The following is a 23193-nucleotide window of genomic DNA, read 5'->3' as shown; positions in this document are numbered from 1 at the left end:
AATCTTTGGTGAAGTTTCCTCTTGTTTATTTGGTTGCTTCCTAGCTGTTCCCGCCCTGCTCTGGGATATCTTCCTTATCTGTGTCATTGACCATTGTTCATCAGTGGCTGTATTTATCAGGGTTCTCTAGAGAAACAGCCAATAGAATTGTTATACAAAAGGATTTATGGGACTGCCTTATGGAGTTGAGTCACCGCACAACAGTCATGTGCAGGCTGGAGTACCCTGGCAGCTACCCACTCTCAGAAACTGAAAGCCTTCGAACCAGAGGACCAGTGCAGGCCCAGTGTGAGGCTGAGGATGTCCTGTTGGAGGGCCACTGGGCAGGTCTTCCTTCGTAGAGGTTCATTTTACAGTCTGGTCTGTGGGCAGCACCACAGCAGCAAGAACCCAGACAGGCCAGGCGTGGTGGCGCACACCTCTAATCCCAGCACTCAGGAGGCAGAGGTAGGTGGATCGCTGTGAGTTTGAGGCCACCCTCAGACTACATAGTGAATTCCAGGTCAGCCTGGGATAAAGTGAGATCCTGCCTCAAAAAACCAAAAAAAAAAAAAAAAAAAAAAAAGAACTCAGACCAAACCAAATGCAAAGCCCCACAGCATGAGGGGTCGAGTGGGCATGCAAAAGCGCTTCCCCTGCCTTGGGCGCTGGTGTCCTGAGTGAAGGTGGGTCTTTGGTTTGCTACTCAGTAACTCACATGCCAGTTTTCTCCAGAAAAAGCCTCACTGATGAACCCGAAGCTTTTAGACATTCTTCAGTCTAGTTAAGTTGACAACCAAAATGAACTGTCACTGTGACCTAGCTTAATTTTGTTATTAGTTCTGAGTACATTTGGTGTGAGTGTGAGTGTGCACGTGAGGTCAGAGGACAGTGCTCGAGTCAGTCCTTGTCGTCGTCTTCCCTTTGGCTTTGAGGCAGGGTCTGTTGTTCACTGGTCCTTTCCCTCCCACCTCCCCCCTTCTTGTGTGGGCTTGCTGGGACTAGAGAAACCCACACAGCATGTGGCTTTTAGGTGAGGTCTGGGGCTACTCAGAGTTGCTCAGTGAGCCAGGTCTGGACCTAGCTTTTAAGAATTGGTAGTGGTTTTATTCTGTGAGGCTTATGTCTTTAAAAAAAAATTCTTTGTTGTAGTTTTAAAGAGGCTTTGGGAAGGAGCTGAACTAAACACAGGTGTTCAAATTTCTGTCTTTGGAAGTTGTGCTTGTGTTTTTCACATAATAGTCTCTTAACTCACCTGTGTTTTATGACCATAATTAATAACTGTATCCAGACTGGGAAGTGCTGGCCTGTTCTAGTTAATTAGGTCGAGCAGCCTTTCACAGTTCATAGAGCTTTGACAAATTCATGTACTCAGTTCCTCCAACCCCAAGGCCAACTTATTTTGGGTTCAGTTTAGCCAGATTCTGTCTCCTGAAATGGTTAAACTGGTGTGATAGTGCATGTCTGTAATCCCAGCACTCAGGAGGCAGAGGCAGGGGCAGGAGGATCATCACAAGTTCAAGGCCAGTATGGTGTAAAGAACAAGTTCCAGGCCAGCCAGGGCTCACAAAATCAAAACAAATAAGCAACGAGCTGATCAAAAGGAAGTCAAAATGGTTTATGTCCTGTTTTTGAAATTATTACTGTTTTTGTTAGCATACAGAATAATACCTCATTATGAACTTTTCATATTTGTGTATCAGAGTACTTTGTTCTTATTACCTGCCACTATCCTTTACCCCTGCACCTCCCTCCTTCCCCAGGTCATCTTCCTTTTGATGCCTTGTCATGTGCACATGTGTGGTTAATCTTGATTCCTTGTCATGTGTACATGTGTGTGGCTAATCTTGATTTCTTGTCATGTGTACATGTGTGTGGCTAATCTTGATTTCTTGTCACATGTACACGTGTGTGGCTAATCTTGATTCCTTGTCACGTGCACTCTTGTGTGGTTAATCTTGATTCTCCATGAGAGAAAATGTGATATTTTGTCTTTGCCTGACTAGCCTCTTCTTTTCCCTTCTTCTCTTTTTTTTTTTGTTTTATGTTTATTTATTTGAAAGTGACAGAGAAAGAGGCGGGGGGGGGGGGGGAGAGAATGGGCACACCAGGGCCTCCAGCTACTGCAAATGGACTCCAGACGCATGCACCCCCTTGTGCATCTGGCTAACGTGGGTCCTGGGGAATTGAGCGTCGAACCAGGGTCCTTAGGCTTCACAGGCAAGCGCTTAACCGCTAAGCCGTCTCTCCAGCACTTCTCTTTAGCCCCTTTCCCCCTTGTAGTGCCCCTTCTAGTTTCATGGTGCGTGTGTTTACATTTAGATTCCACATGTGAGAGAAAACTCATATGCGATTCTTTGCTTCTGCTTTCTTTGGCTTTTACATCTATAATATGAGCCTCCTCTACTTGATTCATTGAAACACTCATTTTCAAAAATGTTTTATTTATTTACTTGAGATAGAGAGGAGGGTAGAGAGAATGGGCACACCAGGGCCCCTAGCCACTGCAATGAATGAACTTCATATGCATGTGCCACCTTGTGCATCTGGCTTTATGTGGATACTGTGGAATTGAACCCAGGTCCTTAGGCTTTATAGCTAAGCACCTTTAACTGCTGAGACATCTCTCCAGCCCTGAAACATTCATTTTTAGAAGCACTCATTAAAAATATTTTATTAATTTGCAATGAGAGGGATACATGCGCACTCCAAGGCTGCTGCTTCTTCAAATGAGCTAGTCTAGAGGCATATGCTACTTTGTGTATCTGGCTTTACATGGGCACTGGGGAATTGAACATGGGATGGCAAGCTTGGGTAGCAAGTGCCTTTAAACTGCTGAGGCAGCTCCCCAGCCTGAAACATTCATTTGATTTGAGGAAGTGTTGTCCAGTTCTAGACTTGCAAGTAAAGCCAGTTTTTTTTTTTTTGTTGTTGTTGAAATATTTTTTTTATTTTTCTCAATTTTATTAAACATTTTCCATGATTATAAAAAATATCCCATGGTAATACCCCCTCCCCCCTTTTCCCCTTTGAAATTCCCTTCTCCATCACATCTACTCCCCATCTCAGTAAGTCTCTCCTCTATTTGGATGTCTTGATCCTTCCCTCCTCTTATGATGGTCTTATATAGGTAGTGTCAGGCATTATGAGGTCATGGATATCGAGGCTAATTTTTGGTCTGGAGGGAGCATGTTGTAAGGAGTCCAACCCTTCTTTTGGCTCTTACATTCTGCCCTCCACCTCTTCCACATTACACCCTGAGCCTTGGAAGGTGTGATTGAGATGTTACTCGGTACTCTAGTTAATTATTTTCAGCACCGTGATACCCTTTGAGTTGTCCCAAGGTCACTGCCATCTGAAATGAGAAGATTCTCTATCCAAGTGAGAGTAGCATTAATATAAGGGTATGAATATTAAGTGAAGTGCTTACTGGGCAATTTGATAAGCATAGTATATACACTAATCCAGACATCAGCAGATGTTACAACCCTAGGGCTCATGACTACCCCTGCTTTAAGTTTTTAGTATCAGGGATGTATTCTCTCCCTTGGAGTGGGCCTTCAGTCCAATTGGGGGGCAGTTGGTTTCCACCATGACAGACATGCCACTATTGCACCCATTGGCTCATTTGGCCTAGCTGGCCAATTATAAGGCTTGCAGTGTCCACTGTTGAGTATCTTCACTGGTGGTGTATCTTTCTCCCATTGAACTGCATGTAGAATGGCTTCTTCCAGCTTTCTGGCAGCTGATCTACATGGATGAGGTTATCAGCTCAGTTCCAGCAGGATTTCTCAGTGGCCTTGCAGCCCAAGTATGTGGAGTCTTCAGCAATAAGGTCTTACCATCTATTCCCTTGGTGGGAAACCAAGGGCCTCGGCAATGGCCTATAATGTTTTGGGGGCACCAGGGACTTCCCTGGCCAACAACTCACTGGAGGTATCCCATCCCTGGCACTGAAAATTTTCTAGCAATGATCTACGGCTCCTGAGTGTTCCATTGTCCAAAACTGAAGGATTCCATTTGATGTATTTATATCCTCTCAGATTTTGATTAGCCCACCCTCCATCTCTACTCAATCTCCTCCTCTGACCTCACTTTGGGCCTTTTCACCCCCATTAATCTATTCTTCTACTTACATATATACAATACCAACCTATTAATTACCCTTCTCCCTTCCCTTCTCTTCCCTTTGTATCTCGTTTTTAGCTTACTGGCATCTGCTATTGAGGTTTTTCTTTCTCACACAGAAGCCCAATCATCTGTAGCTAGGATCCTCATATCAAGGAGAACATGCGGCACTTGGCTTTCAGGGCCTGGGTTACCTTACTTAGTATAATCCTTGCCAGATCCATCCATTTTTCTGTAAATTTCATAACTTCCTTTTTCTTTACTGCTGAGTAGAACTCCATTGTATAAATGTGCCACATCTTCATTATCCACTCATCAGTTGAGGGACATCTAGGCTGGTTACATTTCCCAGCTATTATAAATTGAGCAGCAATAAACATGGTTGAGCACGTACTTCTAAGGAAATGAGATGAGTCATTAGGATATATGCCTAGGAATGCTATAGCTGGGTCATATGGTAGATCAATCTTTAGCAGTTTTTTTTTAAGCATTTTTATTGATTTATTTGAGACTGAGTGAGTGAGTGAGTGTGGGTATACCTGAGCCTCCTGCCACTGTAAACTACAGATATATACACCACTTTGTGCATCTGGCTTTATGTGGGTACTGGGGAATCCAATGTGTCAGTCAGGGTTTGCGAGCAAGAGCCTTTAACCCACTGAGCCATTTCTGCAGCTCAACATTACCATCTTTTTCTTTTTTCTTCCCTCAAGGTAGGGTCTCATTCAAGCCCAGGCTGACCTGGAACTCACTCTGTAGTCCTAGGATGGCCTTGAACTCACAGAAGTCCTCCTTTCTCTGCCTGAGTACTGAGATTAAAGGTGTGTACTACCACACCCAGTGAAAAGCAAGTTTTGATTTTTAAATTTATTGAATTTATTAAATTCTTTATTTAAATTTTTACTTTTAGATTAACATATCTCTTTAAAATATTATTTATTTGCATGTGTGTATGTGCTTCGGCACACCAGGGCTTCTTGCTGCTGCAAATGAACTATAGACACATGCTACTTCTTGCCTCTGGTTTTCTATAGGTACTGAGGAATTTAGCCCAGGCCATTAGGTTTTGCAAGCAGGCACCCTTAAACCACTGAGCCATATACCTAGCCCTAATGAATGTAATCTTGATACAGATGAGGGACAGTGTGATGTGTTAGTGATTGATTTTGAAATACTGTGTGTGTGAGATGCATAGATAGAGATAGGATGGATACACACACTTGAGATTGCCAAACCTCTTTCTACCTCCTCCCCCAAATTATTTATAAATTCACTTTAGCAGTATGATATCTCTGCTGTGAGCCATTGGTCACACAGAGCAATTTGGGACAGAGTAAGCAAAGATTATCCAGGTGGTGGGAATCATCAGGGTCACCTTGGGGGAGGCCCAGACTTTCCCAATGTTTTTTATAGCCTCAGGGTCTGGAGTTAGGATGGGCTTTTGTATACTTTTGGAGATGGTGAACTAAGAAATACCTAGTAGTACCATTTTCATTGTTGTTCTCCTCCTTCACCATATATCATTCTTTGACAAACTTGGGTTTTATCTTTTTTCTAGCTATTATTTTATTTTAGCTTTTATGGAAAAATTTAAACTTCAAAAAATGACAAAATCAATTTCAGTGTACTAACTACTGAGTTTTAATTACCAATTCACAGCCAATCCTGTTTCCTCTATACTGCATTCTCACCCCTATTTTGAAACAAACATATTATTTTATAGTCAATACAGATCTCCTTGCAGCATAAGGTTGCCTTTAGAAACCGTAACTGTTAGATCAGTAATTCTTAATAGCATGGAGTAAAAGTCTAGGGTTCAGGCTTCAAGTGTCGTTAGGAGCTTGAGATCATTGTCCAGGGTTGTATTCGTTTCTCTCTATGCTTTGACCAAGCACCTGACCACAGCCGGAGGGTGCACTCCATCCTGGTGGGGAAGGCCTGCAGTCAGGAAGCAGAGAGCAGTGGACGCTACTGCCCACCTGGCCGTTGTGTGTATTAGGTCTTCAGCTCCAGCTTATAGAACCGTGCTATCCACAATTAGGGTGGGTTCTCCCACCTCAATTAATAGTCATAGGGATTCCCCCCATGGTGATTTTTGAGTTCTGTACAAATGACAGCCAGAGCTTAACCATCACAGTACTCAGATTTAATTTGTGCTAAATAAAAATTATGAATGCATGATAGGAACACAAGTCCTCATCAGATAGGGAGTTTCACAGTACTTTACCTTTACCTTAGCTAGGTGTCTGACCCTGGGTCACTTTGGCCTTAACCATGATTCATGTTCTCTCTCTCCCTCCCTCTTTCTTTTGTAAACTTCTTTTTCAATTTATTTTTATTTTTATTTATTTATTTGACAGAGGGAGAGGGAGAGGGAGAGAGAGAATGGGCGTGCCAGGGCCTCTAGCCACTGCAGACGAACTCCAGACACATGTGCCCCCTTGTGCATCTGGCTAATGTGTGTCCTGGGCAATCAAACCTGGGTTCTTTGGCTTTGTAGGCACTCGCCTTAACTGCTGAGCCATCCCTCCAGCCCTTTTGTCAACTTCTTTTTGGTGGGGATAGGGGAGAAAGCTATTGAACTTAATCTCTCTTTATAGCCGGGCGTGGTGGCGCACGCCTTTAATCCCAGCACTCAGGAGGCAGAGGTAGGAGGATTGCCATGAGTTGAAGGCCACCCTGAGACTACGAGTTAATTCCAGGTCAGCCTGGACCAGAGTGAGACCCTACCTCGAAAAACCAAAAAAAAAAAAAAAAAAAAAAAAGAAATTTAAAGAGAGCCAGGCGTGGTGTTGCACGCCTTTAATCCCAGCACTCTGGAGGCAGAGGTAGGAGGATCACTGTGAGTTCGAGGCCACCCCGAGACTCCATAGTGAATTTCAGGTCAGCCTGGGCTAGAGTGAGACCCTACCTCGGAAAACCAAAAAAAAAAAAAAAAATTTTATTTAAAGAGCTGAGCGTGGTGGTAACCCCTCTTTAATCCCAGCACTTGGGAGGCAGAGGTAGGAGGATTGCCGTGAATTTGAGACCACCCTGAGACTACATAGTGAGTTCCAGGTCAGCCTGGACTAGAGTGAGACCCTACCTAGAAAAACCAAAAAATAAAATAAAAGAAAAATAATATAAAAATTTAAAATTTTTGACAATTTCATATGTGCATATGATGTAGTTTGATTATTCACCCTTATTGTGCTATAAGCATAAAACATTGAAGGTGCAGTTTGACAACATGTCCATTAGCAAAACAGCAGTAGTGCACTCTTCCTAGGGGCTGGGGACCCTGCAGGCGTGGGCTTTTTGACCAGGTCCACAGTACCAGCAGAGGTGAACTCCCGCCACAGAACTGCGAAGTGTGCGGCCTTGCTTATCCTTACTCAGTTCATAATGAGCTGCTTAGGGTTTTTTCATTCTGTTGGTGTTTTGTTTTGGAGGGAATGGGATCTTACTATGTTGTCTAGACTGTTCCTGTACTCGTGAGCCTGTGACTCTTCTGCCTCAGCTCCCGCCTCAGATGCTGAGGTACAGGTGTGCACCCACTATCCTACTTTGATGGATTGTTTGAAAAACTTTTCTTAAGTGCTTTTGGGATTTTATTTTAGCTCTTTTTGTTTATTTCCTTTGGTGGGGTGAGGAATCTAACCCAGAGCCTTGGGCATGCTAGGCCAGTGTTCTACTAAGCTACCTCCTGGCCCTTGCTGTTTTGCGACAAGTATTGCTGGGCTTCCTGCCTCTCCCTGCCGTGGGTTTATTACTTAAGTGAGTCAAGGAGAAGGAAGTTGGAGCTGGGTTCGGAATGGTGTCTTCCCTGTGTGCTCTTCACCTTTTCCCAGGATGAGTTAGCAGTTTACTGGTTGTGAGGCTGGATCTCCTACCTTTTGTAAGCCAGTTTGGATTTTGAGAGGGAGCCTGGGTCAGACCTTAGGGTTTGACACAAATCTCAAAGAATTCTCGGGATGCTTGCCATGTTTTCAGAGTGAATGATTGCAGCTGCTTCTCCTGTCCTCCCTAGGCGAGGCAGCTCATCCTGCAGTATGGCTTAACCCTCAGTGACCTGGATCGACACCCAGAGGTAAGAGGGAACAGACCACTGAGTGCCTCTCATTTTTTTTGTGGCCCTCACTTGTTCGTGAGGTCCATATGTCTTGGAGGGTCAAGAGTAAATGCTGGTTAGCAGTGCGTAGCCTGGGACCCTCCCTGTGTGCTCATCCTGGCCGAGCTCAGAAGTGGAGAGCGTTAGATCATAGCGCCCGCTGTAGTCCGCGAGCTTAGTACAAGTGTGGTAAAGAACTGGATGAGCCCAGGGCCGGATCCGGGGCTTCCTGGGATTTCTTTTTCTCATGGAGGTATGAGAATGAACTGGTGCACCGAGCTTACACTTAGGTGGAAAAAGAAGTCGTCACCTGAGGCAGCTGTGGGCATTTGAAAACTGATGAAAATTGTTTTTTTCGCAACAACTGTTTGTTACACACAAGGGTTAGTCCAGAGGAGAGTGAGCAGTTACCTCCCACCATCCCTGCACATTGTCTGAGCCATTGTTAGGTGCCAAGAATTAGGCCAAGTGCTGCTCTTGTGTTATGATCTTTAATGTGGACTCATAATTCCAGTGTATGGATGTGGGCAAAGCCCAGTAAGGGTAAGTTAAGTGCTTAAGGTTGTACGTGCAAAGCCAGAATTAGGATTTGTGCACTTCTGGCTCTTGGGCATTGGTGGAGAAGGAAGGTGAGTTTGAGCTGAGCTGTAAAGGCTTCATGGCAGGACCAGGAAAGGACCTTCCTGAGGGGTAGGTGGGAACCATCAGCTTGTGGGCAGTGGTTTGGGCGGTGTTGCAGTCAAGTTCGCTTTGCTCGCAGGAACTGTCCAACCAAGAGTGGCTTTTGGGGGGAAAAAGGGTTTATTTTGGCTTACAGACTTGAGGGGAAGCTCTATGAGGGCAGGGGAAAACGATGGCATGAGCAGAGGGTGGACATCACCTCCTGGCTAACATTAGGTGGACAACAGGAACAGGAGAGTGTTCCAGACACTGGCAAGGGGTAACTGGCTATAACACACATAAGCCTGTCCCCAACAATACATTGCCTCCAGGAGGTGTTAATTCCCAAATCTTCATCAGCTAGGAACCTAGCATTCAGAATACCTACATTTATAGAGAACACCTTGAATCAAATCACCACAGGTAAAATGAGTAGACTGTGTTGGTGTGTAGTCAGCTAGGGAGTGTGTTTGATGATGTGTAGCAGCCCCTGCCTTCCAGGTACACAAGGTAAACATGCCCCACTTCCCGTTACTAAGGACCAAGGGATTTCTGTAGGTAGAGCTAGGCACAGACTGAACCATTTGTCTGTGAAGCATTTTTGAGGCGAGTGCTTGAGGCTGAGGTGGGCCCAAGGCCCAGACCGAAACAGCAGCACCTTCCAGGCTGTAGAGTTACTGCGAGCAGCCTGGCCCTAGGCGTGGTGCAGGTCGTGGGTTTGCATGCAGGCTGTAGCTTCGGTCACAGGGGTGGTGTGCTGACAACCAGGGTGCCCTACACACAGCCCACGTGAAGCAACTGCGACATGAACAGATAGTGTCCCTGATTGGGACTGCTACTTCTGAAGCTTCCCATGTTGTCCTGCATACAGTCACGAGCTGAGAAGTCCAGCTTCCTTGATTTTGGATTTTGAAAGAAGAGTGAACCCACTTGCCTCTTGGCTGCTTGGGGCTGGTGGTGGAGGCTGTCATACAGGGAACTGGGGAGAAGTGCAGGCAGTTGCTTTGGTGGGATATTAGGGGGAATACCTCATGAAATTCCCATCCAGGAAGGTTCTGAATAATTGTCAGCTGCTTTAGAGAAGTTTTCATTTATCTTGTCCACTTGAAATTGCTAGTATTTGCCCATATTAGTACCAGCTTCAAAATCAGTTTTTCTCATGTTGACTTCTCCCCTGGAATATAATGTCACAGACCTGCTGTGTATCTGTTGATGTCATTGTGGTCCTTCGGATGGCTCGAAACTATACAATCTAAGATTTTTTTTGACCTTACCTGCCACCCCCAGATCCAGTTTTGATTTCCTTGGAAGTGCTAGTGCCTGTATTGCGAGTACATGCTGTGAGTGATTCGGCCTTGTCCACGGAGGGTAAAGGGAGACTAGTGTCACGAGTAAGAGCTGGTCAGAGGAGCGTGTCCCAAGCCCTGAGCACCTCTCTCTGTGGCCCTTGCGAAGCAGCTTATCCCCGAGGAGCCTGTCTCTTCACTGGTTAAGTGGAAATCCTGAACCAGCTGATGGTGCTGCTGAGGGCCTCATGAGCTGCCAGCTCGGCACAGTCCCGCCTGGCAGAGCCTCAGCTCCCGAGGCTCTGAGAACCTCACCGTGATCTCTCTTCTCTGTGACACAGATTGACCTCGCCATCGACGGTGCTGATGAAGTGGATGCTGAGCTCAATCTCATCAAGGGCGGTGGGTGAGTGTTGCGAGCACTTTGTTGCTAAAGAGACCTGTCAGTTAATCCTTGGCAAAGCAAAATGGAATGCAAAGTAAACACATCACTGTACTAGAAGTTTGTTCGTCAGGATGTTGATACCAGCTTGCCATTTCTCATCCTTACTGCCCATCTGGGCCTCTTTTGTGAGATTTATCTTAATGGATTTTCTGTTTGCACACAGGCTAAACCATATTATTGGGTGGGATTGTTAGGTCTTTAGTTTTTGCTTTAGAGCTGTGATGTCTGAGCAGTTTGGAATGCTGTTCTTTTTGGATGACTGTTAGGTAGTAAGTGCTGGTTTGGGAGCTCTGGTGATCAGAAAAATGTGTAGTCTTTTCTGTTCTCCTAGTTCTTACCAGTCAAGCAGATTGTTGGATGACACATGTGTTTTTCATGTTATGTAACCCTCCTGGTAGCAGGTGAGAGGTAGAGGTAGTTAGGCTGGTGAGCAGTGCAGGCAGGCCAGACCCAGATCTGCTCACTCAGTGTCTGGGGCCCTGTGCTCATCACCTGACTCAAATAATCTGGAAGGGCAGGTGTTCAAAGCTGGCTGCATCCAGAGGACATCACCCTGCCCCTAAGGCTTCTTCCCTGGTGCATCTTGGAGGGGGTTATGCCTGTCCTGAACTACCAGACACAGGCTAATGTCCTGTGGTCTGTTTACTAGAAGTAGCATGATAGGATTGAAGACAGGGCTTTAAAATTCGAGTGAAGTTTCTCTTTTGGTGCCAGGATCGAGTAGATTTGGATTCCTATGTTTGATCCTAGTTCCCATGTTCGTATTTGCTTCACTCCAACGTCTGCTTACTTCTTTCTGTCTCCAGGGGCTGCCTGACCCAGGAGAAGATTGTGGCTGGCTATGCCAGTCGCTTCATTGTGATTGCTGATTTCAGGTACAGTGTGGAGGATTTTGATCTGCCATCTGAAGAAGTAGATCTCCCCCCTGTTTACAGAGGAGGAAGCATCTAGAGAAGAGCCAGACTACCTGGCTTTCTGAGGACTTAGGGCCGTGACTCCGCCTCTGGTTCAGTGCTGAAGGTGGCTGTTGCTAATTACTACAGTATTCCTGCACTGGGCTGGGATCTCCAGCCCTTGCTCTTCGGGTTGGGATAGAAACCATTTGTCACCCTTTTAGCAGTCTGTCCTCATATGTTGTCACTCATTAGATCCACATGGGCACCTCAGAGGAAGGAAGCAGGGCCAGCCCTGCCCATGGGCAGTGACTCAGCACACCCTGCTTCCTGTGGGGTCAGGCTTTGCTAGGCTGATTCCCTTTCAAGGAATCTGGGAGGAGGCACTTGTTCTCAGTGTGGTTTTACTGGTGAAATACAGCTAGCTATAGGGACAGCATAAGTAGTAAACCCATGTATAACAAACAGTCAGCTATATAACATTTTGGACATTTTTGCTGAGCTATTTCAAGTATCTCTTTAAGAGTAAAGCAACCAATAAGCTTTATAACTCCATATGTTGTCCCTGATCTCCTCATTCCCTCCTAGTGTCCAGCTACTGAGCCATTGGACTTACTTAATTCTATTGTGCCTTTTTTTCCCTCCAGGAAAGATTCCAAGAATCTTGGGGATCAGTGGCACAAGGGAATCCCTATTGAGGTGATCCCAATGGCCTATGTCCCAGTCAGCCGAGCTGTGACCCGAAAGTTTGGAGGCGAGGTTGAACTTCGAATGGCTGTCAGCAAGGCTGTAAGTGACCAGGGATGCTTCCAGGCTGGGCTCTCAGTGTGCTGTTCTTCCTCCTGCTCTCCTTAGGTCTCTGGAGTATTAGTTTATTTTAAATCAGTTTGCTCGTTCTTAGAGAATTGTCTTTAGTCGTTTCTTTCTCCACTTTTGTGTAGACTAAGGCTCTACTTGCTGTAGTGCCTGTCCACTGTGTACAAGGGGGAGTGGGTCTCTGTCTCCTCAGACCTGACCTTTGTCTGAGGCCTGGACTGCTCTGTCGAACAGCTGGTAACACTGCCTTGTGGGGACCCCTCCCCCCCACAGAAAGTTTTTCAGGCTCCATCCTGTAATTTTTTTTCTTCTTTGTTTTTCTCTCATTTTATTCCAGGCAAATGCTATTTTTGAGGGGAGTAGCTGTATTGGGGGTCAGACCCAGGGCCTCGCCCATGCTAGGCAGATACTGTATTTACCACGGAGCTCCATCCTTAGTGTTCCTTATTCTGAAATGTGACGTGTGGTAGGTGAGCACCTCCTCAGGTGGATACTGTAGACATTTTAGTTAAAGTGGGCTGCAAAGAACTTCCTGTTACATTTAAGTAACCAAAAGTAACAATCTAGAATGGAACTGTAGTCATAACCATGTAAAGATCCTGAAGTAGAGAAAGGATCTGTAACTGTACTGGATACCTTTTCATTTATTTACTTATTTTTTATATTTTATTTATTTGAAAGCAGAGAAAGACAGATAGAGACAGAGAATGGGCATGCCAGGGCCTCCAGCCACTGTAAACAAACTCCAGACGTATGCCCCACCTTGTGCATCTGTCTTACGTGGGTCCTGGGGAACTGAACCTGGGTCCTTTGGCCTTGCCGGCAAATGCCTTAACCATTAAGCCATCTCTCCAGCCCTGCCCTTTTATTTTGACATCCTTTAAAAAATAAAAGTAGTCCTAATCATAGTGGTTCTGTCGGTCACTGATTCACAGTGTGGTTGTTGGTAGCTGAAGGGCAGGAGGAAGCTTTGGAGGTTGCTTCTCAGAGATGCATGTGGTTAGTCCTTGCAGAAGCCTCAGTCTTCACCTTGCAAAGTTCTTTCTCTTTTTACGTTTTCTTTTGAGACAGGGTCTCAGCCCCTGCTGTCCTTGGACTTGTTACATAGTCAAAGATGGCTTTGAATTCCTGCTGCTCTGCTTCTACCTCCCCAGTGACGGGCTCATGGGTGTGAGCCACTGCTGGGCTTTCCTTCCCAGGGTTCTGACCGAGCTCCCACCCTGTCTTCTCAGGCCACTGTCAGCATTTGTGTCCTAAACAATATGCTGTTCTGTGTCCAAAGCAGTTGAGGAATTCTGGATTCATTAACTAAAACTCTCTTCACTCCCTCCCTCTTGCTTATCCCTGACCCCTAATTTTTTCTTTTTACATACAAAATTTGGATTTTGATTGAAATTTCATGTTAGATATCAAACAAAATCTGCTTTTTTTAAGATAAAAAGTATTCTCAGACATTTGCAGATATAACTGCTAACTCTAAATTGATCCATCAGTGTCTTTTTTTTCTAATGAAATGTCCATATATATTTGGGATGTTCCTGAAAGCTTGTTTATCGTTTAAAGGCTGCTCCCTACTTTTCTGATGGACTTCTGGTCAAGGGGAAGTTGTGCCAGGTGAAGTAGTGTCATCTTAGTTCATGTATTGATGCTGATGATACTAAGAATGCAGTGTGATACTGGCCATCTGTTGTGTTGAAGATTCTCATTGTAAAAGCTAAGACTTGTCAAGTCCTTCCTGTGAGACCACACTGTGGTAAATACTTTTACACATGATTTACACACAAGCTGCCTCTGAGGTGTTCATCATTGTCCTCCCTTTGCAGTTGAGACACAATAAGGTTCAGAGAAGCTAATGGCTCCTCTGAATTCTATACTACGTGGCACTGAGACTTAACTAAACCAGGTCTTTGGGACTCTAAAACCCCTGCTCAAAAGTCATCCATGCTTCACAACATGACTCTGTATGAAGTTTGAAAAGGGAGTAATGATTAGAGCCTATTAATCATGACTCTTTTTTAAAAAATAATTAATTTATTTGAGACACAAAGAGAAAATGGGCACACTAGGGCTTCTAGCCCCTGCAAATGAACTCCAGATGCAAACACCACCTTGTGCACCTGGATTATGTGGGTACTGGGGAACCAAACCTAGGTTCTTGGGTTTTGCAGGCAGGTGCCTTAACTGCTAAGCCTTCTCCAGTCCCAGGACACTTATTTTTGGTTGGCACCTCTTCCTTTCTCTTCTCTGCCTTCCTGTGTCTTCATCCTTAGTCACTGGAAATTTGTCTTCTAGGGTCCTGTGGTGACAGATAATGGGAATTTTATCCTGGACTGGAAGTTTGACCGGATACACAAATGGAGTGAAGTAAATACAGCTATCAAAATGATCCCAGGTAACCTGTTTGGAAGTTACTGGATGTGGTCACCTTGTCCTTCATAACTGTCCTCTTCTGGCCACAGGAGGCATGTTAGATAGGGGTATTTATTTATTTGTTTATTTATTTATTTTGAGGTAGGGTCTCACTCTAGCTCAGGCTGACCTAGAATTCACTATGTAGTCTCAGAGTGGCCTCAAACTCATGGTGATCCTCCTACCTCTGCCTCCCACGTCCTGGGATTAAAGGTGTAAAATACCATGCCTAGCTTGCTTCTATTTTTTTTATTGATGATTTCTGTAATTATAGACAATAAACCATAATTATTCCCTCTCTCCTCCATTTTTCTCTTTACAAATCCACCCTCCATCATATCCCCCCCCCTTCTCCAATGGTCTGTATTTTATTTTGATGTCATCATCTTTTCCTCCTTTTATGGTCTTATGTAGGTAATACCAGGTACTGTGAGGTCATGTGTATCCAGGCCATTTTGTGCCTGGAAGATTGCATTGTAAGGAGTTCTACCCTTCCTTGTCTTTTACATTCTTTTCCATCACCTCTTCCTCAATGGACCTTGAGCCTTGGAAGGTATCATAGAGATGTTTCAGTGCAGAGCACTCCTCTGTCACTTCTTTACAGCACTCTGGTGCCTTTTGTGCCACTCAGTGGTCATTCACTGCCATCTGAAAAGAGAAGCTTCTCTAACCAAAAGTGAGAGTAGCACTAATATATGTATATGAACATTGAGAAAAGTGCCTACAGGGAGTTTGGTGAGCATGATATATGCATTTAGCCAGACAACAGCAGGCGATACACCCTAGGGCTTATAACCTACCTCGCTATGTAGGCTTTTGACTAGATTTTCATATCAGGTATATATTTCCTCCCATGGAGCAGACCTCCAGTCAAATTAGTGTGTGGTTGGTTTCCCCCATGACAGACATGCCACTATTGCACCTGTTTGGACATTTGGGCTGGCTGGCCAAACCTAAGGCTTGCAGTGTCCACTGTTGTTTACCACTACTGATGATATCTCTGTCCCATAGGTCTGCATGCAGTATAGATTTTCCAGCTTTCTGTGAGCTGGTCCACAGAGAGGAGGTTTTCAGCTCACCTCCACTTTGCTTCCTCAGTGACCTTGCAGCCCTATCATGTGGAGTCTTCAGCAGAAGGGTCTTACCATGTGTTTCTGGTGGGACACCAAGAGCCTTGGCAATGGACTGAAATGTTTTGGGGGCATCAAGGATCTCCCTGGCCAGCAGTGCACATCCCATCCCTGTCACTGAAAACTTTCTAGTAACAATCTATGGCTTCTGGGTGTACCGTTGTCCAAAGAAGTAGGTTTCCGTACATCTTATTCATAGCATCTTAAATTTTGATTAACCCTCCCCCGTCCTTCCTTTATTCAGTCTCTCACTTAGGTTACTGCACCCCTGGGCATCTGCTCATCAGCTTACACGCACACAGTGCCTGCTCCGTCAGTCCTCCCCTCCCGCCCTCCCTCCCTCCCTCCCTCTTTTCCTCCCTCCCTCCCTCCCTCCCTCCCTCCCTCCCTCCCTCCTCCCTCCCTCTTTTCCTCCCTCCCTTAGAGCCCCTTTCTAGTCCTTTCTAGTTTACTGGTCTCTGCTGCTGATTTTTACTCCAGCTTACACACAAGTCTCAACATTTGTAGTTAGGATCCACGTATGAGAGAGAACATGCGGCATTTGGCTTTCTGGGCCTGGGTTATTTCATTTAGTATAGTCCTTTCCAGATTCATCCATTTCCCTGTATATGTTATAATTTCAATTTTCCTTACTGCTGAATAGAACTCCATTGTGTAAATGTGCCACATCTTCATTATCCACTCATCAGTTGAGGAACATCTAGGCCAGTTCCATTTCCTAGCTATTATGAATAGATCAGCAGTATACATGGATGAGCAACTTAGTTTACATACTTACATACATACCGTAGACACAGGTTTTGCGAGACTTAGTTGGGAAGAGCTTCCTTGTACCATGTTTGGGGATTTCAGCTTGTCTCCTTTGGGCATCCTCTCTCACCCACCTGTTCATGGATCATTTTTGGGGCGTGTGTGCCCCACACTCTGAGCTAGGATAGTTCTGGAGCAATTGCCTTGAAATAATGCTACCATTTCTGGGAGAGTCTTTCCTTTCGTGAGCTTGACCACAGCCTCTTTGACCTTGGTGGGCTCTTAAGCGGTGGGGAAGATGACTCAGTTCAGCACATCCATAGGCAGCCTTGGGGAAGCCCTGTGAAGCCATACTTGGAAATGTCATAAAAAGTGCTGACTCTGCTGGAGAGAGTCTCCACAGATCACAGATTGCTTCTTTGGAAAGTGTGAGGCAGTTCCATCGTATTGGAGGTGGTGTTGACCTGTATGTTATAAAGCATAAATCAGACACTACTTTGTGTTCAAAATGGTTTCAGTTGGATTCCTACTGGGATAAGGTAGTTAAAGAGGATGACACAGTTGTGTGCCTCGCCCAGGGGATGTAGCACCAAGGTGGGAGCCATAGCTTGTCTGCCTGGAGGCCCTGAACTTGAAGGCTCTCGTGCCCAGGTGCCAGAGTGAAGAGAGGCTGTGTGGTGTGAGCATGTAGCTTATGCCAGGGGATGGTGGAGTAGGAGCCAGGGCAGGGGTAGAGGAGGTGGAGTCTAGAGCCCTAGTCTGAGAAGTATCAAGGGTTTATAGGAGGATTTAAAGAAGCCAGCATCATTCTCTTGGAGGTGTGGATAGATCTAAACCAGACCTGGTTAATGAGCAGATGAGGCCAGGCTAGTGGTTTAGAGGCTGACTGTGGCTTCCGGGGACAGACTGCCTAGATGGGGGTCCTCTTGTAGCCATGCCCTAGCAGTGTGAATGTGGAGGCACTGGCTAGCAGCTGTGTGCCTCAGTTTTTTCCTCTGTAAAAGGAGCTAATAATACATCACAGGGTTGTTGTGAGAAGTAAACGATTTGCACACGGGTGTGTTCAAGTTGAATAAATCACCAAGGAGAAAGGGCACTACTTCATTAGCTGTGGATTTTTACCAGGTGTAGGGCTACACACCTACGATCTCAGCACATGGGTTCAGGATTTAAAGGTCAGCTTTGGCTACATAGTGACTTTGAGGCCACCTTGGGCTATATGAAACCCTGTCTGTTCCTCCCCACCAAATTCTAAATTCTAAGTTATTTTTGCTAGGTAATAATAATGGTATAACTGACACTCATTCCTCTAAATTTTTCTTTAGCATGTTTTAGTCCTTAGTTGAATAAAGCAGTCTTTACCTAAGAAGAAAAGGTGGTGGTGGAGGTGGTCACAGTTGGTAAAATGAGAGCATTTGCCCCTGTTACCAATGCAAACAGACCCAGCGGCAGGGTAGGGTAGGAAGCTGCTCTCTAATGTAGGTCTGTTGAATTTCTTGCAGTGCCCACTAGAGAGTGCTCTTGTTCCTGTTCAAGCCTTTCTTGACTTATTAAGGCTGGCTTTTTGTTTTTTAAGATAAGGAAATTTCCCCATCTTGCTTTCCACCTAAATATGAGAAAATACATTGTAAAGAAGCTGAAGTTGTATTAGCACGCAGAGTGAGGAAGGTGGTATGCCATCCACGGTCCTGTTTTGAGTTCTTTTTTCTTCCCACTCCTTCCTCCCCCCTCCCCCCCATTAGATTCTCTTATTCACAAGACCAGGGGAGGAGGAGCAGGGCTTGTTTCTCTGTTTATCCCTGTTGCAGATGGCCCAGGTGCATTTGCACCAGTAAGGATGCTCAGAACAGTCCGTGAGGATTCCACCTGGAGCAGAGTGCCTCTGCTGACCGGCGACAGCCAGCCATGTTCTCCCTCCTCCCTTGTCATTCTGCCCCTTTGTCTTTCCACAGGATGCTATTTGGAGGGAGGGGATCAGTGCCTCCCAGCATCTCAGTTTTAAGAGGGGCTGCCCCAGAATCATGCCTTAGAATGCTGCCTCGCCTGTTCTTTAGAGCCTTTTTAAAAACCAGGCTTGCCTTTCTCAGGGATCCTCAGTACTGACTGCAGGGGTACTGATCAGAATGAGTGACCAGTGTGATTTGGTTCTTCAGGAAGTTCCTGGTGTGCAGACAGTTTGGTGCTAGGGATGTCATGTTTCACTGACTTACTGTCCATTTTGTTTGCTTGTTGACAGCTGTCCTTGGAAGCTTTCATTGTACTGTCCTTTTGAAATTAACCTCTTTCAAAATTGCAAGTAAGCTGTGACACGTGTTCCTTCCCTCCCCTGTTTTCTAGCCAGCTAGCTACTGTGTCTGGAGGCAGCCAGCATTGCTGAAACCAAAAGCTTGTACAGCCTGCTTTGAGATGGTCTTCCATCAAAAAACAAGTTGAAACTCCCCTCCCCCACTGCTTCTCCCCATGTATGGCACCCCATGCACATGTTCTGTTTCTTGTTCTTTCCCATCTGGGAGCTTATTACGTATTGGCTAGTAAAAAAATAACTGGTATTGAATTTCATAGAACACGAATTCCTAACCAGCTCCTCAGTAGTAGTCATTTATGCTTCCAGTCCTTCGCTAGAGTGGAAGTACTGGCTCAGAAGAGAAGCGTGTTTGATTTTACGAGATGGCATTAAATTGCCCTCCGTATAGACTGCTGATGTACCCCTTTTACCAGCAACCCATGCCAGTGTGTTCCCCTGCACACCAGGTTCATCACACCTTGTCTTTGATAGTTGACCAGCGTTACCGCATGGGTATGTGTGTGTGTATGCCAACATTTTGGTAAAGACCATATATAGTTGATTCTCATTGATGAATAGTATTCCACTGTGTATGTGTGAAAAGGAGTATGCGTGTATACCCTTTCTACTCCTGATAGCACTTCAGCCACCAGGAAAGGTGCTGCGGCGAGCATCTTGACCACATCTTGACCCTGGCATAGCTAGGAGTAGCATAGCTAGGTGATTAGGTATGAATGTGTTCAGCATTAGAGTATTACTAATAAACATTTCCCAAAGTGGTTTTTCAGTTTACTCTCCATCCATGTGTGGCCCTCCTTGTGTCATGGCTGCCTGTCATTCTGGAGACTGAGCAGTGTTGCATTCCAGATGACTACTGAGTTTGAGTGATTTTTATTTATTTATTTATGTATTTATTATTTTTTCCCCCTTTTTGACAGAGTCTCACTTAAGCTCAGGCTGACCTGGAACTCATTGTAGTCCAGGGTGGCCTTGAACTCACAGCGATCCAGAGCCTACTGCAGCATTCTGAATGCTGAGTTACAGGCATGAGCCATCACACCTGGCTTGAAATATAAGACTCTTTTTTTCTTTTTTTAGGCAGGGTTTCACTGTAGCCCAGGCTGACCTGGAATTCACTATGAAGTCTCAGGGTGACCTTGAACTCAATGGTGATCCCCCTGTCTTCCTCCCAAGTGTTGGCATTTAAAGGCATAAGCCACCACGCCTGGTGGAATTTGAGTACCTTTGAGAGCACTTAATTGGCCATTTTGGATGGCTTCTTTTAGGAAGTACCTGAAATCCTTGTTCATTTTTCTGTTGGTTGGCTTTGAGGAGTTGCTTACATACTCTGGTTCCTTTGTCAGGTGTGCCTCACAAGCACCTCCCACTCTGAGGAAGCCTCTCCAGGCTGGTGGTGTGATTGATGCTGGGGGCACAGGGGCTCCTAGAGTAGTCTTGGAGGGACTCTAGGAGATGACATGCCATCTCATATGTCCGGAGGGTGAAGAGCATCCATTCCCTTGAAGCTCGTGAAGGTGACCAGCCAGGCAAAGGGACCAGCACAAGCAGAGGCCCTGAGGTGGGACGGAGCTGGCACACTGGGCACAGAGTGCCAGCCGTGGTGGGAGGGGAAGGTCACTTGGGTCTCTTTCAGTTGCTGCATGGGAAAGCAAGGCTGGAGATGGGCTATTTGCCCAGAGCTACTATGTTTGCTTCCAGAGACCCTGCACTCCCTGGTGTTCTTGCCTTGGGAGGCTGAACCTCAATGCCTCTTTCTGTCGTCCATCCTGCAGGTGTGGTGGACACGGGCCTGTTCATCAACATGGCAGAGAGAGTCTACTTTGGGATGCAGGATGGCTCTGTGAACGTGAGGGAGAAGCCTTTCTGTTGACCCTGTGAGGAGCTGGGTGCTCATGGAGTCCCCCTGCCACAGCCACGGTGGACACACCTCTCCTGGAGCCTTTGCCTTAATGTACCTTGCCAGGGTGATCAGCTGGCCGTGCGTGTGGGGGTGGTTGAACCTCATCCTCCAAAGTTACGTGTCTTTTTAACAAGAGAAATTTAAACATATATATTTTTACTATAAAAATATTCAGTTTTTTTATAAAGTAGAACTTGATTTCCTATTTTATATGAAACATCAAAAAAATAAGTAAACAGAGGGTCAAGACTGTCTTTGAAACCTTTTACTGTGAGTTTGTTGGTCAAACCTCTGAAATACTGGATTTGCTAAGAAATAAAAATTACAACCTTTCTTTCAGCTGGTGCAGTGAAGGGCCAGCCAGCGTCATCTTCTGATGCCTTAAAGGAAACTTGGTTTACTTTTCTGTCACACTGTTTTGTTTTTAGGTAATTTTCATTATTATTACGCACAATACCTAGTTACTTTTCACGATCAGGTTTACAAAAGTCTGTGAGTGAGCAGTGTGGTTTGGGTGTAAACTATCAGGTGAAACTATCAGGGTAACTGTTGGATGCTGTTGTTGGAAGCAACTGGCCAGAAATACTTGCTGGTCCTGCCAAAGCACTGCCATGAAATGTGAAGCACTTATTTTTTTTAAATGATCTTCTTTCTGTTAATATATTTTTTCTGTTGCTTTAATATTACTTGCATGACTTGACATCAGAAGTTGTCACTTCTCTGTTGTTTGAAGGATGAAATAAAATACTGTTGTGCCATTTTGACCCTTGGTCTTTACTAATTAGCAGTGATATCAGAATTCATTTTGCTTACTAGTTTATTAGATAAGAGCTGACATTCACTCAAGAAATCTGAGACAAAGATGAGGTACATGTTTATTTCTGGTAGGTTTTTCTTTCATTATTTAAAAAAATTTATTCCACAGACCTTTGTCAGACAATGTTAATTTGAGGGCAGAACAACTGAGTACAAGTTACATTTCCTCCCAGGTTTTATATTCAAACCTTTAGGCATTGGAGCTGATAAGCAGTGAAATAGTTGGCCTGGGCTTTTGTGCTTCCCCATCCTGTTGTAAAGTTCAGATAAAGTGCTTAGTAAGCAGTGCACTGTCTAGAAACAGGTCCATAGATGGGGAAAGGCAGGTGGACACCAGCACTGATGATTCTGGACGGGCCTCCAGGAACCATTCTGTTAAAGGCAGGTGGACACCAGCACTGATGATTCTGAACGGGCCTCCAGGAACCAATCTGTTAAAGGCAGGTGGACACCAGCACTGGTGATTCTGGACGGGCCTCCGGGAACCATTCTGTTAAAGGCAGGTGGACACCAGCACAGATGATTCTGGACGGGCCTCCAGGAACCATTCTGTTAAAGGCAGGTGGACACCAGCACTGATGATTCTGGACGGGCCTCCAGGAACCAATCTGTTAAAGGCAGGTGGACACCAGCACTGATGCTTCTGGACGGGCCTCCAGGAACCAATCTGTTAAAGGCAGGTGGACACCAGCACTGATGATTCTGGACAGGCCTCCAGGAACCAAACTTTCTGTTAAAGATCTCAGTGCCCATAGCTCATTTCCCCATGCTAACTGCACAATGTCTGAGCAGCCATTTCTCCAGCTAAGTTATTTGGAGTTTGGAGTCTGTTGTCTGTTAGCAGTTAAAGCTCTGCTAAGACAAGTCAGTCAGGACTGAGCAATAAAGAGGCTTTTTAAAATGCTTCGTGCTGGATTCCTTTTCTTTTTCACTTAAAATGCTCTATAAAATAGTTGTCTCCCTCATTGTTAGGCAAGTTGGTGTGAGGCGTGCATTATGCTAGGACTTAGTTTGGGTGATAGACTATAATTTTCGCACAGAATTTTTTTGTAGTGTGGGGATAAAGATAAACATGTTAAATTGGGTTTCTGAAACACCTGCTTGCTTTCCATCACATGTAAATTTTGTCTTGGTTTTGTAAGCATTGCACCTGTGACCAAAACTGTAGCCCTTTGAATGTTGTTGTGAGGCTTCACTTTTGAAGGGAAAGAAAACAAAACAAAACAAAACAAAACAAAAACCACACAACTGGTATGCTTGAGGCACTTTATGGCAGTCCTGCAGAGGTAAATTCTGATGAAAGATTCTTTAACACAACTATTAAATGTGCTGGATGTGGTGGTGTATGGCTTTAATCCCAGCACTTTAGAGGCAGAAGTAGGTGGGTTGCCATGAGTTCGAGGCCACCCTGAGACTAACAGTGAATTCCTGGTCAGCCTGGGCCAGAGTGAAACCCTACTTTGAAAAGCCAAAAACAAAAACAAATGTGACCTTGCAAGTAGTAAGTTGGATGAGCATTCTAATTCCTGTCATGCGTGACTGACTTGCAAAACAGGACAAGCTTTGAGTTTGGCTTTTGGGAAAAG

The 23193-nt window shown here is 45.2% G+C and overlaps 1 protein-coding gene across 1 annotated transcript in view; it reads left to right on the top strand.

The window, feature by feature from the left end:
• Positions 1-21555, top strand: part of Rpia (ribose 5-phosphate isomerase A) — a 37142-nt gene extending 15587 nt beyond the window's left edge. The window contains exons 4-9 of the mRNA XM_004660503.3: positions 8117-8176; positions 10485-10549; positions 11395-11463; positions 12129-12270; positions 14590-14689; positions 20664-21555. Of these exons, the coding sequence (XP_004660560.1) occupies positions 8117-8176; positions 10485-10549; positions 11395-11463; positions 12129-12270; positions 14590-14689; positions 20664-20761 (534 nt within the window). The 3' untranslated portion in view covers positions 20762-21555. The remainder of the gene's footprint in view (positions 1-8116; positions 8177-10484; positions 10550-11394; positions 11464-12128; positions 12271-14589; positions 14690-20663) is intronic.
• Positions 21556-23193: the final 1638 nt, after the last annotated feature.

Source organism: Jaculus jaculus, chromosome 6, assembly GCF_020740685.1.
Source record: "Jaculus jaculus isolate mJacJac1 chromosome 6, mJacJac1.mat.Y.cur, whole genome shotgun sequence".
In the NCBI taxonomy this organism is placed as follows: domain Eukaryota; kingdom Metazoa; phylum Chordata; class Mammalia; order Rodentia; family Dipodidae; genus Jaculus; species Jaculus jaculus.
This window is presented reverse-complemented; position numbering and strand designations above follow the sequence as displayed.